This window comes from Myxine glutinosa, chromosome 6, assembly GCF_964187855.1.
Source record: "Myxine glutinosa chromosome 6, kmMyxGlut1.1, whole genome shotgun sequence".
Lineage (NCBI taxonomy): Eukaryota > Metazoa > Chordata > Myxini > Myxiniformes > Myxinidae > Myxine > Myxine glutinosa.
Window position 1 is genome coordinate 171,384,268 of NC_136266.1, and position 13,710 is coordinate 171,397,977.

The 13,710-nt window shown below is 48.9% G+C and overlaps 1 protein-coding gene across 2 annotated transcripts in view; it reads left to right on the forward strand.

The window, feature by feature from the left end:
• The first annotated feature begins 2,406 nt into the window (after window positions 1–2,406).
• NADK (NAD kinase) overlaps window positions 2,407–13,710 on the forward strand; it is a 120,452-nt gene continuing 109,148 nt past the window's right edge. Inside the window, exon 1 of one of the 2 annotated variants that reach the window (XM_068100175.2) lies at window positions 2,407–2,814. In XM_068100175.2, coding sequence (XP_067956276.2) covers window positions 2,594–2,814 — 221 coding nt within the window. In that variant the 5' untranslated portion in view covers window positions 2,407–2,593. The remainder of the gene's footprint in view (window positions 2,815–13,710) is intronic. The other variant, XM_068100176.2, reaches the window with a different exon arrangement.

The window sequence follows — 13,710 nt, forward strand, 5'->3', positions numbered from 1 at the left end:
GAAATTGGTTTCCACCATGCATGGGCTGAGGGGTTACGCCCGCTTTGCGGTGCTATTTTTACACTAGTCTGCGAATCCAAGCGTCCTACTGCGACTTCACCGACCAGGACAGGGAGGTGAAGAGCCAAATTCTGCTGATGCAGCTCTGTGGTTACGACGACGTGCTGACCGAGATGCATAGACGATGCTGCGGTCCCTGCTGGACTAGGCACATGCCATCGAAATTTCTGATGCCCTAGCCAATCAAATAGAGGGAGCGTCCTCTATATCTGTAAGTGCCATCCGTAAACACCAGTCTCATTCAGCTTTTACGGGTTCCAAGAGGGGAGGACGCCAGTCCACCTTCCCTGCATCCAGTCGATGTCACCGTGGACATAGCCAGCCCTCTCCATGGTCGAGATGTCCGACGCACTCCAAGGACTGTGGGTGGTGTGGTGGACAACCACATTCCCGAGAGAGATGCCCTGTCAGATACAAGCTATGTCGCAACTGCTCCCCAAGAAGGGACATAATGCCAATGTTAGCTGATCGGGTGCCCGCAAATGCAACATTCAACAAACCCATGTGAGGATCGTCGAGCAGCCAGAAACTCAATACTCTTCGGATGAAGAATACGTGTTTAGTGTGTCAGGCATAGTGTCCCTCCAGCAACACCCACCGTCAACATTGACACAAGGTGAGCCCGTTCCTTTCATAATTGACACAGGTGTGTCCGTGTACATCATGACAGAAAAAACATTCATGAACATTGAGTCACCACAGTGCATGCTGAGGTCTTCGTCACCATGTCTGTCCATCTATGCATACAGGTCAAGCACGCCTCTATCTGTACGTGGCCAGATTGACCTCAAGGTCAAATACAATGACCGTGCAATATCAGCATCGGTTTACATTGTTCAGACAGGAGATGGACTCCATAATGGCAACTTGATGAGTGCTGACACAGCACAGAAACTAGGTCTCATCAGCTTCGAACTTACCGCATCTCGAGACATGACTCAATATCGACATGAAGAGTACCGTGATATCTTAACGGGCATTGGGAAAATGAAAGATGTCAAGGTCAAGCTGTACGTCGACGAAACAGTTCAACCGACAGCTCAGCCACATCGACGCATCAAGTACCATGTGCGAAAGAAGGTAGAAGAGCTCGAACGCCTAGAGAGCCCAGACATTATGGAAAAGGTCGACGGTCCAATTCCCTAGGTTTCTCCGATCGTGGCAGCACCGAAGCCCAAGAAGCCTGACGAGATTGGCATATGTGTCGATATGAGACTCCCAAACAAGGTGATCAACAGAACCAGATGCATCACGCTGATGATGGATGACATTCTTATGCAACTGAACAAATCAACAGTGTTCATCAAGGTCGATTTGAACTCTGGGTATCACCAACTGGAGATAGACGAAGAGTCGAGAAACATGACGACATTTTCGACCCATGTTGGATTGAGACGCTACAAACGTTTACATTTTGGTGTCACGAGTATAAAAAAAAAAAAAAAAAACACCTTTAGAGGCCATTTTTCCCCGCAAAGCGGGGGTTGGCATTTTTCGGGAACCGTGGTTGTTGTTGTTTTTTTTGGGCCCCTTTTTTTGAAGCAATGTTTTACGGCCGGATGCCCTTCCTGACGCCAACCCTTTTTGCCGCCTTTAACGACAAACAGGGAATTACCAGTTGAACTGGTACTCAATTTGGTGTCACGAGTGCAGCTGAAATTTTTCAAAACCACCTTGCTGAGATTTTAACCGACATCCCGGGAGTCCTCAACACCAGTGATGATATCTTGTTTCATGGCAAGACCGAGCACGACACGCTGAAGAAAGTGTTTGCTCGCCTCAGAGAAAGGCACCTCACACTCAACAAATGAAAATGTGAATTCAACCAGGACACAATATAATGATATGGTTGCATTTTCGGTAAGAATGGCATCTCGCCTGTTCCAAAGAAGGTGGAAGCCATCCACAAAGCATCGAGGCCCGCCAACGTAAAAGAGGTACTTCCTAGGCCTGACCAACTACATCTCACGTTTTATTCCAAATTACGCCAAGATCACAAAGCCGCTGAGAGATCTGACACGCAGCGGCGTACCATGCGAGTGGACGTCTCAACATGAGATGGATGTAAAAGGACTTCAGTCATGTCTGACTTGTTCTACGGTCATGGCCTACGACAGGCCTGACTTGAAATTTGGTCCAATGCTCACTGCTGTATTTAAACGTACGAAGCAAATACTTTTTGAAAGAAAAAAAAAATTAATATTAATTCAACTGAAAAATACATTTAAAAAAAGAAGTCATGCAAACAGCATCTGGAAAGCCAAGGTGACGGATGTAAGTATGTAACCTCAAGGTCTTTCCCAGAATGCATTGCATCGTGAACCATTTGCAGACGTCATTAGCTCTGACGCGGAGGGGGAAACCAATCACCGCCTCCTGTGGGTTTTTCTTCCTGGTGTTTCCTCGTAATTAGGAAATTCTGACCGCTAGGGGAGTTTCTGTAGTGGGGAGGGTGTTGTTGGTGCTGTTCAAGAATCGGGCGGTGAAAGTTCAGTCCGATTTAAATCGGCTGTGTTTATTCATTTCGTCGTTCATGGAAGAAGACGATGGTGGAGATAACGGTTGTAACGACGACGTTGAGGCGAGTGGCGGCCGCGGTCCCGGTGCTTCCCAGAGCCGGAGCTGCACGAAGGTGGAAAGGAACCGGACGCGCAACGAGGCCGTGTTAGTGGGAAGTCTACCGGGTTCGCCCTGGGACGCCGTGCGATCAATGTCGGGTCACGGCCGGGAGCGCGGGAGTAGCCTTTCTTACAGGTGAGATCGCTGGCTTGTTCATCACCTGTTTGTTGTGCTTTGCGATGACACCGTGTCCGATCTCCATGTGCTCGAAACCACAGAACTTACCCCGCGACGAGCCTGTGTTTTGTGAAACGTGCAAAGGCCCGAACGATATTAACCCCATCCAAAACCTGCTCTCCCCATGACATGTTCCAAAACCTGCTTTCCCCCTGACCCCGTCCAAAACCTGCTTTCCCCCTGACCCCGTCCAAAACCTGCTTTCCCCCTGACCCCGTCCAAAACCTGCTTTCCCCCTGACCCCGTACAAAACCTGCTTTCCCCATGACATGTTCCAAAACCTGCTTTCCCCATGACATGTTCCAAAACCTGCTTTCCCCATGACCCCGTCCAAAACCTGCTTTCCCCATGACATGTTCCAAAACCTGCTTTATCCTGGACCATTTCCAGAACATGCTTTCCCCCAACCCCTTCAAAACCTGGTTTCACCCTGACCCCTTCCAAAACCTGCTTTCCCCCTGACCCCGTCCAAAACCTGCTTTCCCCCTGACCCCGTCCAAAACCTGCTTTCCCCCTGACCCCGTCCAAAACCTGCTTTCCCCCCTGACCCCGTACAAAACCTGCTTTCCCCCTGACCCCGTCCAAAACCTGCTTTCCCCATGACATGTTCCAAAACCTGCTTTCCCCCTGACCCTTTCCAAAACCTGCTTTCCCCATGACATGTTCCAAAACCTGCTTTCCCCCTGACCCTTTCCAAAACCTGCTTTCCCCATGACATGTTCCAAAACCTGCTTTCCCCCTGACCCTTTCCAAAACCTGCTTTCCCCCCTGACCCCGTACAAAACCTGCTTTCCCCCTGACCCCGTCCAAAACCTGCTTTCCCCCCTGACCCCGTACAAAACCTGCTTTCCCCCTGACCCCGTCCAAAACCTGCTTTCCCCATGACATGTTCCAAAACCTGCTTTCCCCCTGACCCTTTCCAAAACCTGCTTTCCCCATGACATGTTCCAAAACCTGCTTTCCCCATGACATGTTCCAAAACCTGCTTTCCCCCTGACCCTTTCCAAAACCTGCTTTCCCCATGACATGTTCCAAAACCTGCTTTCCCCATGACATGTTCCAAAACCTGCTTTATCCTGGACCCTTTCCAAAACATGCCTTCCCCCTGACCCCTTCCAAAACCTGCTTTCCCCATGACATGTTCCAAAACCTGCTTTCCCCCTGACCCTTTCCAAAACCTGCTTTATCCTGGACCCTTTCCAAAACCTGCTTTCCCCCTGACCCTTTCCAAAACCTGCTTTCCCCCTGACCCTTTCCAAAACCTGCTTTCCCCATGACATGTTCCAAAACCTGCTTTCTCCCTGACCCTTTCCAAAACCTGCTTTCCCCCTGACCCTTTCCAAAACCTGCTTCATCCTGGACCCTTTCCAAAACCTGCTTTCCCCCTGACCCTTTCCAAAACCTGCTTTCCCCCTGACCCTTTCCAAAACCTGCTTTATCCTGGACCCTTTCCAAAACCTGCTTTCCCCCTGACCCCATCCAAAACCTGCTTTCCCCATGACATGTTCCAAAACCTGCTTTCCCCCTGACCCTTTCCAAAACCTGCTTTCCCCCTGACCCTTTCCAAAATCTGCTTTATCCTGGACCCTTTCCAAAACCTGCTTTCCCCCTGACCCCTTCCAAAACCTGCTTTATCCTGGACCCTTTCCAAAACCTGCTTTCCCCCTGACCCCTTCCAAAACCTGCTTTCCCCATGACATGTTCCAAAACCTGCTTTCCCCCTGACCCTTTCCAAAACCTGCTTTATCCTGGACCCTTTCCAAAACCTGCTTTCCCCCTGACCCTTTCCAAAACCTGCTTTCCCACAACCCCTTCAAAACCTGGTTTCCCCCTGACCCCTTCCAAAACCTGCTTTCCCCCTGACCCCATCGAAAACCTGCTTTCCCCCTGACCCCGTCGAAAACCTGCTTTCCCCCTGACCCCGTCCAAAACCTGCTTTCCCCCTGACCCCGTCCAAAACCTGCTTTCCCCCTGACCCCGTCCAAAACCTGCTTTCCCCCTGACCCCGTCCAAAACCTGGTTTCCCCCTGACCCCGTCCAAAACCTGCTTTCCCCCTGACCCCGTCCAAAACCTGCTTTCCCCCTGACCCCGTACAAAACCTGCTTTCCCCCTGACCCCGTCCAAAACCTGCTTTCCCCATGACATGTTCCAAAACCTGCTTTCCCCCTGACCCTTTCCAAAACCTGCTTTATCCTGGACCCTTTCCAAAACCTGCTTTCCCCCTGACCCCTTCCAAAACCTGCTTTATCCTGGACCCTTTCCAAAACCTGCTTTCCCCCTGACCCCTTCCAAAACCTGCTTTCCCCATGACATGTTCCAAAACCTGCTTTTCCCCTGACCCCTTCCAAAACCTGCTTTCCCCATGACATGTTCCAAAACCTGCTTTCCCCCTGACCCTTTCCAAAACCTGCTTTATCCTGGACCCTTTCCAAAACCTGCTTTCCCCATGACATGTTCCAAAACCTGCTTTCCCCCTGACCCCTTCCAAAACCTGCTTTCCCCATGACATGTTCCAAAACCTGCTTTCCCCCTGACCCTTTCCAAAACCTGCTTTCCCCCTGACCCTTTCCAAAACCTGCTTTCCCCCTGACCCCTTCCAAAACCTGCTTTCCCCCTGACCCTTTCCAAAACCTGCTTTATCCTGGACCCTTTCCAAAACCTGCTTTCCCCCTGACCCCATCCAAAACTTGCTTTCCCCATGACATGTTCCAAAACCTGCTTTCCCCCTGACCCTTTCCAAAACCTGCTTTCCCCCTGACCCTTTCCAAAACCTGCTTTCCCCCTGACCCTTTCCAAAACCTGCTTTCCCCCTGACCCTTTCCAAAACCTGCTTTCCCCCTGACCCTTTCCAAAACCTGCTTTATCCTGGACCCTTTCCAAAACCTGCTTTCCCCCTGACCCCTTCCAAAACCTGCTTTATCCTGGACCCTTTCCAAAACCTGCTTTCCCCCTGACCCCTTCCAAAACCTGCTTTCCCCCTGACCCCTTCCAAAACCTGCTTTCCCCCTGACCCCTTCCAAAACCTGCTTTCTCCTGACCCCTTCCAAAACCTGCTTTCCCCCTGACCCCATCCAAAACATGCTTTCCCACAACCCCTTCCAAAACCTGCTTTCCCCCTGACCCCTTCCAAAACCTGCTTTCCCCCTGACCCCATCCAAAACATGCTTTCCCACAACCCCTTCCAAAACCTGCTTTCCCCCTGACCCCTTCCAAAACCTGCTTTCCCCTGACCCCGTCCAAAACCTTTTCCCCTGACCCCTTCCAAAACCTGCTAACCCCCCTGACCCCGTCCAAAACCTGCTTTCCCCATGACCCCGTCCAAAACCTGCTTTCCCCATGACCCTGTCCAAAACCTGCTTTCCCCATGACCCCGTCCAAAACCTGCTTTCCCCCTGACCCCTTCCAAAACCTGCTTTCCCCCTGACCCTTTCCAAAACCTGCTTTATCCTGGACCCTTTCCAAAACCTGCTTTCCCCATGACCCCTTCCAAAACCTGCGTTCCCCCTGACCCCTTCCAAAACCTGCTTTCCCCCTGACCCCTTCCAAAACCTGCTTTCCCCCTGACCCCTTCCAAAACCTGCTTTATCCTGGACCCTTTCCAAAACCTACTTTCCCACAACCCCTTCCAAAACCTGCTTTCCCCCTGACCCCATCCAAAACATGCTTTCCCACAACCCCTTCCAAAACCTGCTTTCCCCCTGACCCCTTCCAAAACCTGCTTTCCCCCTGACCCCGTCCAAAACCTTTTCCCCTGACCCCTTCCAAAACCTGCTGCCCCCCTGACCCCGTCCAAAACCTGCTTTCCCCATGACCCCGTCCAAAACCTGCTTTCCCCATGACCCTGTCCAAAACCTGCTTTCCCCATGACCCCGTCCAAAACCTGCTTTCCCCATGACCCCGTCCAAAACCTGCTTTCCCCCTGACCCCTTCCAAAACCTGCTTTCCCCATGACCCCGTCCAAAACCTGCTTTCCCCATGATCCCGTCCAAAACCTGCTTTCCCCCTGACCCCATCCAAAACCTGCTTTCCCCCTGACCCCGTCCAAAACCTGCTTTCCCCCTGACCCCGTCCAAAACCTGCGTTCCCCCTGACCCCTTCCAAAACCTGCTTTCCCCCTGACCCCTTCCAAAACCTGCTTTCCCCCTGACCCCGTCCAAAACCTGCTTTCCCCCTGACCCCGTCCAAAACCTGCTTTCCCCCTGACCCCTTCCAAAACCTGCTTTCCCCCTGACCCCTTCCAAAACCTGCTTTCCCCCTGTCCCCTTCCAAAACCTGCTTTATCCTGGACCCTTTCCAAAACCTGCTTTCCCCCTGACCCCTTCCAAAACCTGCTTTCCCCATGACATGTTCCAAAACCTGCTTTCCCCCTGACCCTTTCCAAAACCTACTTTCCCACAACCCCTTCCAAAACCTGCTTTCCCCCTGACCCCATCCAAAACATGCTTTCCCACAACCCCTTCCAAAACCTGCTTTCCCCCTGACCCCTTCCAAAACCTGCTTTCCCCCTGACCCCGTCCAAAACCTTTTCCCCTGACCCCTTCCAAAACCTGCTGCCCCCCTGACCCCGTCCAAAACCTGCTTTCCTCATGACCCCGTCCAAAACCTGCTTTCCCCATGACCCTGTCCAAAACCTGCTTTCCCCATGACCCCGTCCAAAACCTGCTTTCCCCATGACCCCGTCCAAAACCTGCTTTCCCCCTGACCCCTTCCAAAACCTGCTTTCCCCATGACCCCGTCCAAAACCTGCTTTCCCCATGATCCCGTCCAAAACCTGCTTTCCCCCTGACCCCGTCCAAAACCTGCTTTCCCCCTGACCCCGTCCAAAACCTGCGTTCCCCCTGACCCCTTCCAAAACCTGCTTTCCCCCTGACCCCTTCCAAAACCTGCTTTCCCCCTGACCCCGTCCAAAACCTGCTTTCCCCCTGACCCCGTCCAAAACCTGCTTTCCCCCTGACCCCTTCCAAAACCTGCTTTCCCCCTGACCCCTTCCAAAACCTGCTTTCCCCCTGACCCCGGCCAAAACCTGCTTTCCCCCTGACCCCGTCCAAAACATGCTTTCCCCCTGACCCCTTCCAAAACCTGCTTTCCCCATGACCCCGTCCAAAACCTGCTTTCCCCCTGACCCCGTCCAAAACGTGCTTTCTCCCTGACCCCGTCCAAAACGTGCTTTCCCCCTGACCCCGTCCAAAACCTGCTTTCCCCCTGACCCCGTCCAAAACCTGCTTTTCCCCCTGACCCCGCAAGAAGTGATGCGGCAGCTTCCAGGTCCTGTGCATATGGGGCATGGCCCTGGATAACCGAGTGGTGTTTGGCTGCTTTGAGCCGAGCTTTTGCTCCCCCGATGTTAATGGGTTAGTCCTACTGTTCTAATGGCAGAAAAGGAGGCTATCGATTGGAGAATGCCTGTTAAAGCAAAGAAAAGGAAAGAAAACATGGTCTCGTAGTAATGAATAACTAACAAAAATGTCTATTCTCAGATGCAGGTCAAGGTCGGGAATTGAAGCCTGACTTGGTACACACAGAACACGGATCCTATCGCATCGAGGATAGGGCTGGGTTGACAGGATTTGCTAAAGCACTTTCAGGAAGAAAGGATAATAAAAATTAGGGGAATTATGGAGGGTAAGGTTTCTGGTGGCAGATGCTGGGGCATGTACTTGCTGTCCCCATCTGCAACGTCTCCTCAGGCTGATTGCAGCTGGCCAAATTCCAAATCCCTTCCCTAACTATTTAATCGAGCGTCAACCTTGGCCAGCTGATTCGTGAAAGACTTGAGCCAAAAACGTCCCCCGGCCAACAGCACAAACATGTGGCAATAATTGTGGCGTTAAAGAAATTGAAGTGGTGTGGGGGTTTGTGAGGAAGACCGGTTGACACAAGCTTGTGTAATGGATTTGTGGCATCAACATGAAGCCTGGTGTTGGGCTAGCGGCTAGGGTGCCAGCTTAGGATCCTGGGTTCGAATCCCGGTCGATCGCTGAATTAACGCCAGGGGGGTTGACTCAGCCTGTCATCCTTCCGAGGTCGGCTAATTGAGTACCAGTTCACTGGTAATTCCCTGTTTGTCGTAAAAAGGCGACAAAAAGGGTTGGCGGCAGGAAGGGCATCCGGCCATAAAACATTGCTTCAAAAAGGGGACCAACAAACACCAACAACCACGGTCCCCGAAAAAGGCCAATCCCCGCTTTGCGGGGAAAATGGCCTCTAAAGGTGGTTTTTTTTTTTTTAAACATGAAGCCCCACCCTGCCAAAGCCGTGCTTACAGCACATAAACCACTTGTACACCCCACCGGGTACTCCAACCCCTTCCCATGAACATACGATGTCTCGACTTCACGTACCACTCACACCCTCCAAGATCCATCACTTTCCTTATCCTCTCCCAGTTGGGATGTTCTTAAAACTTGTGGAGAACTTTGTAATCGGAAATCTTCTTTATTTATGTATTATCACGTCACAAGATATTTATTCAGCAATTGAAGATCTCTAACCTTAGAAAAGAACGTGACACTTGGGTAATCCTGTTTGTTGAACAGAATTCTTGGGAAACAAAGTGTTACAAGGATTTTTTATTTATTTATTTGTTTATTTACTATAGGGTGTAATACTTAATGTATGAACTTGCAAGTTATAAATGGCAAACCTCAGTAAACAATGAATGTACAGAGCGTTCAGAAAGTATTCACACCCCTTGACTTTTTTCACATTTTCTTGTGTTTAAAATGGACTAAATTGAGATATTTTGTCACTGATCTACACATAATATAAATTTTTTACAATGTAATTAAAAATAAAATTCAGAAATATCTTCCGTCTGTCCAATCTCCCATAAAGCTTAGATTTGTGAAGTCCTGCACAGACTATTGTCCTTCCAGCAGGTTCTCCCATCTCAGTCAAGGCACTCTGTAGTTCTGTCAGAGTGGTCACTGGGTTCTTGGTCACCTGCCTGACCAAGGTCCTTCTTGCCTGATTGCCCAGTTTGGTGGGATGGCCTGCTATAGGAAGAGTCTGGATAGTTCCATAATCTTTACATTTCCTAATGATGGGGCTCACTTTGCTCTTGGGGAATTTCAACACGAGAAATTGTTTTATATCCTTCTCCACATCTATGCCTCCTCACAATTTTATATTGGAGTTCTGCGGACAGTTCCTTGGCTTTCATGGTAGAGTTTCTGCTCTTACATGTACATTCAACTGTGGGACCTTGTATATAAAGGTGTGTTTCCTTCTAAATCATGTCTAATCAATCGAATTGGCCACAGGTGGACTCAAATCCAGTTGTGGAGACATCTCAAGGATTTCTTTTTGGCCAAAGGATGGTCAAAGGAAATTGGATGCACCTGAGCTCAATTTGGAGTGTCATATCAAAGGGCTTGTTGTAAAAGGACAAGACATTTGACCTTTTCATTTTTAATTACAGACTTGGCATTTAATATGGAATTTTTTTTCTTCTTGACTTGGGTTTACTTTCTTAACTCAGTATATCAATCTGGTGAGTTTCTTTTACACTTTGGTGATTTATTTGTTAAAAGAACCATGTCACTGATTGTCTGTCGCAGCAAGAAGTCAACAACAGGATTATATCACAGGTGGCGTGGCAAAATGTACGGACAGGTGCATTTGATGATTGGCTTCACAGTCAGGTATACAAGGGTTGTTGCGTTCTGTATTAGTGGAAAACAACTGCTGCACGTCTCCAAAAGTTATTGCTGCTTCCTCTGGAGATGGTCCGTCAACTCGACAATGCTGTTTGTCATGGAGTGGTGGCTTTACGAAATTACGGCATGAAACAGCGTGCTATTGCTCGGCAGTATGGCATCAGTCAAGGTCAGGTGTCAAAGATCCTGAAATGAAATGCTCAGAGGGGTGTCCCTACTCCAATACCGAGGCCAGGATGTCCCCGCAGAACCAGAAGGAGGGATGACCGCCAGCTGCACCGGTTAGTCCGCAATGGCCGTACAAAGTCAGCTAATCGGCTTGGGGCTGAGTGGCAGCAACTGACAAATGTGCCTGTATCCAGAAGGCTATTCAACCAATGACTGGTTCAAGCAGGCTATCGTGCCAGGCGTCCCATGAGAAAGCCACGCCTGACCAGACAACACCGCCAGCGCCGATTGCAGTGGGCCAGAGAGCACCGTCAATGGCAGCCAGGACACTGGAATCACGTGATCTTCAGTGATGAGTCTAGATTTCTGGTCTGTCGTCAAGATGGCCTCGTCCGAGTGCAGATTTGGGCTGCTGACAGCAACAGATTTGGGCGAGGATGGCAGACAAGTGCATGAAGCCTCCAACAGAGATTGTATAGTGCCAAGAGTCCAGGCTGGAGGTGGTGGGGTGACCGTTTGGGCTGCTTTTCATGCAGGGGGAAAAACTGACCTGGTTGTTCTGAATGGAAACCTGAACCAGTTCAAGTACAGGGCCATTCTGGAAGAAACATTGCTTCCATTTGCTCGTGCAACCTGTCGAGGAAACTTTGTCTTCCAAGATGACAATGCACGGCCTCATCGTGCTCGCATGATCCAACACTTTCTTGCTGACCGTGGTGTAGAGCATATGGAGTGGCCTGCCATGTCCCCGGATATGAATCTGATAGAGAACTTGTGGGCAGAATTAACGTGTCAAATCGACCACTTGGACCAGCAGCCGACCTCTGTTCGTGAATTGCAGCAGGCTATTATCACTGCATGGCAAGCGATTCCTGTCCAAACCTTGGCAAATCTCGTGAACAGCATGCCTCAACGTGTACGTGCTCTCCTGAATGCTCGTGGGGGTTATACGAAGTACTGAACTGTAATTTTACTGTCCGTAATGCCAGTCGTAATTTAACTTTTGTTTTTGTTAAAAAAAATTTGGCTAATGTGCAAAATAAAGAGATACTTCTGGAAAACGTACAGAAATTTAACAGTACTGTCCATGAATTGAGTTCGATATCAGTTTCCATCACTTTCAAGGATCAATTTATTTGTTTCGAAATGTCAAATGTGGTTTTTGTTTCTTTTAAAGGTCACATTAACAAAATCTAGAATAATTTCAACATAATTCCAATGAACTTTTGGTTCTAAGACATCTTGAAAAGTAAGTTCACCCCCAGGAAAAAAATATTCCATATTAAATGCTAAGTCTGTAGTTTGTAAAAAAATTCCCCAAAAAAAATTCTCTTTGACATTATGGGGTTACTATGTGTAGATCAGACGAAACATCTCGATTTAATCAATTTTTAATTCAGGCTGTAACACCACAAAATGTGGAAAAGTCAAGGGGTGTGAATACATTCTGAAGGCACTGCATTGTTGCATTTTTGCATGGGTGTCGGTCGAGGGGCAGAGGGTGGGCGTTGGTGTGGTGGGAGTGAGGGGGGAGAGAGGGAGGAAGGGGGAAAGTTTCAGTTATTAAAATGAAGTTTTAGAATCGTGGTTGTATTTGTGTAGATTGTAGATGATAGGACTTTTGAAACTTGTATTAAGCACATGTGGATAGTGATAAATCGTCTTTGTTTGTGTGCTGGGAGATGATGTTGTAAGCTTTTGTTACCTGGCAAGGTTGAGGATGCCTTGCCACGTGTCTCCCATGTCAAACCGGTTTGGGCTGGATGAGAGATACATCGACACTTCATTGTCCACGCCTGTCCACCGCTCTTTATGTCCTGTGTAAGAGGATGAAGCTCTGGCCCTCTACCACGGCCTCCCGATTGGCAATGAGGCAGGCGACTTGTGATTGGCTGCACTACTCGGCTTCCATGCCACTGACTGGGTCACAAGGTTGTCGCCAGGCGTGGGGCATCCCATGATTTTTGGGGAGGGTCAATGTAGATGCCTCATTGGTTGCGGAGGTGAATTAGGGATTTGTGTCTGGAACAACCATGGGGTTGGTGTGTTTTTAGGGTTGAGACAGTCTGAGTAAGACTCTCAGTGAGGCTGTGTGGCTCATTGAGTTTACAGTACGTCCTGCTCAATGAGCTGCTGCTGCCCTCACGAACCTTGGACTTTCCCTTTCTCTCTCTCTCTCTCTCTCTCTCTCTCTCTCTCTCTCTCTCTCTCGCTCTCGCTCTCGCTCTCGCTCTATCTCTATCTCTATCTCTATCTCTATCTCTATATCTCTCTCTCTCTCTCTCTCTCGCTCTCGCTCTCGCTCTCTCTCGCTCTGTTTTTCTCTCATTTTCTGTCTCTTTCTCTCTATCTCTTCATTTGTCTCTCTCACTGGTCACTGGTCCAATGTCAACTAATGTATTTAAACGTACTAAGCAAATACTTTTGACTAATTAAAAATATATATTGAAAAATAGTCATGCAAACAGCATCTGGAAGCTGAGATGACGGATGGAACCTCAATGTCTTTCCCAGAATGCATTGCATTAACCATGTCAAATTCACTCTTATTTGCATAGTTTTATTAATCATAGCATCGTCAGTTTTTACTGCGCTTATCAACCTAGTTCACATATCGCCACCTTTTACTTAACTAACATCATAAATATTAAATTATTTTATGACACAACAATAATGGTCGTGCACATACTAAATTCTAAGTCCCATAACACCAATAAATACATTAACAACTGTTCAAATTTGTCAGAGCATAACATTACAACAAAATTACAGAAGCTCTCATTTTTGTAATCGGTACTTATCTTGCATAATATGCTTGCGTTGCCTCGATCGCACTGTGAGTACGTGCGATCAACGTCTTCGTTGATGTAACGATTAAGCTGCTCAAAAACTTTGTGATGGATGCCATCTGAGTAATTGCACCTCTGCGGCACATGTTGGTGACTTCATTACCCACGAGTCCAATACAACTTGCCGACGTTGTCTTTCAGCACTGTGAGCTGAGCACATGTCTCGGTGCGTTTTCCT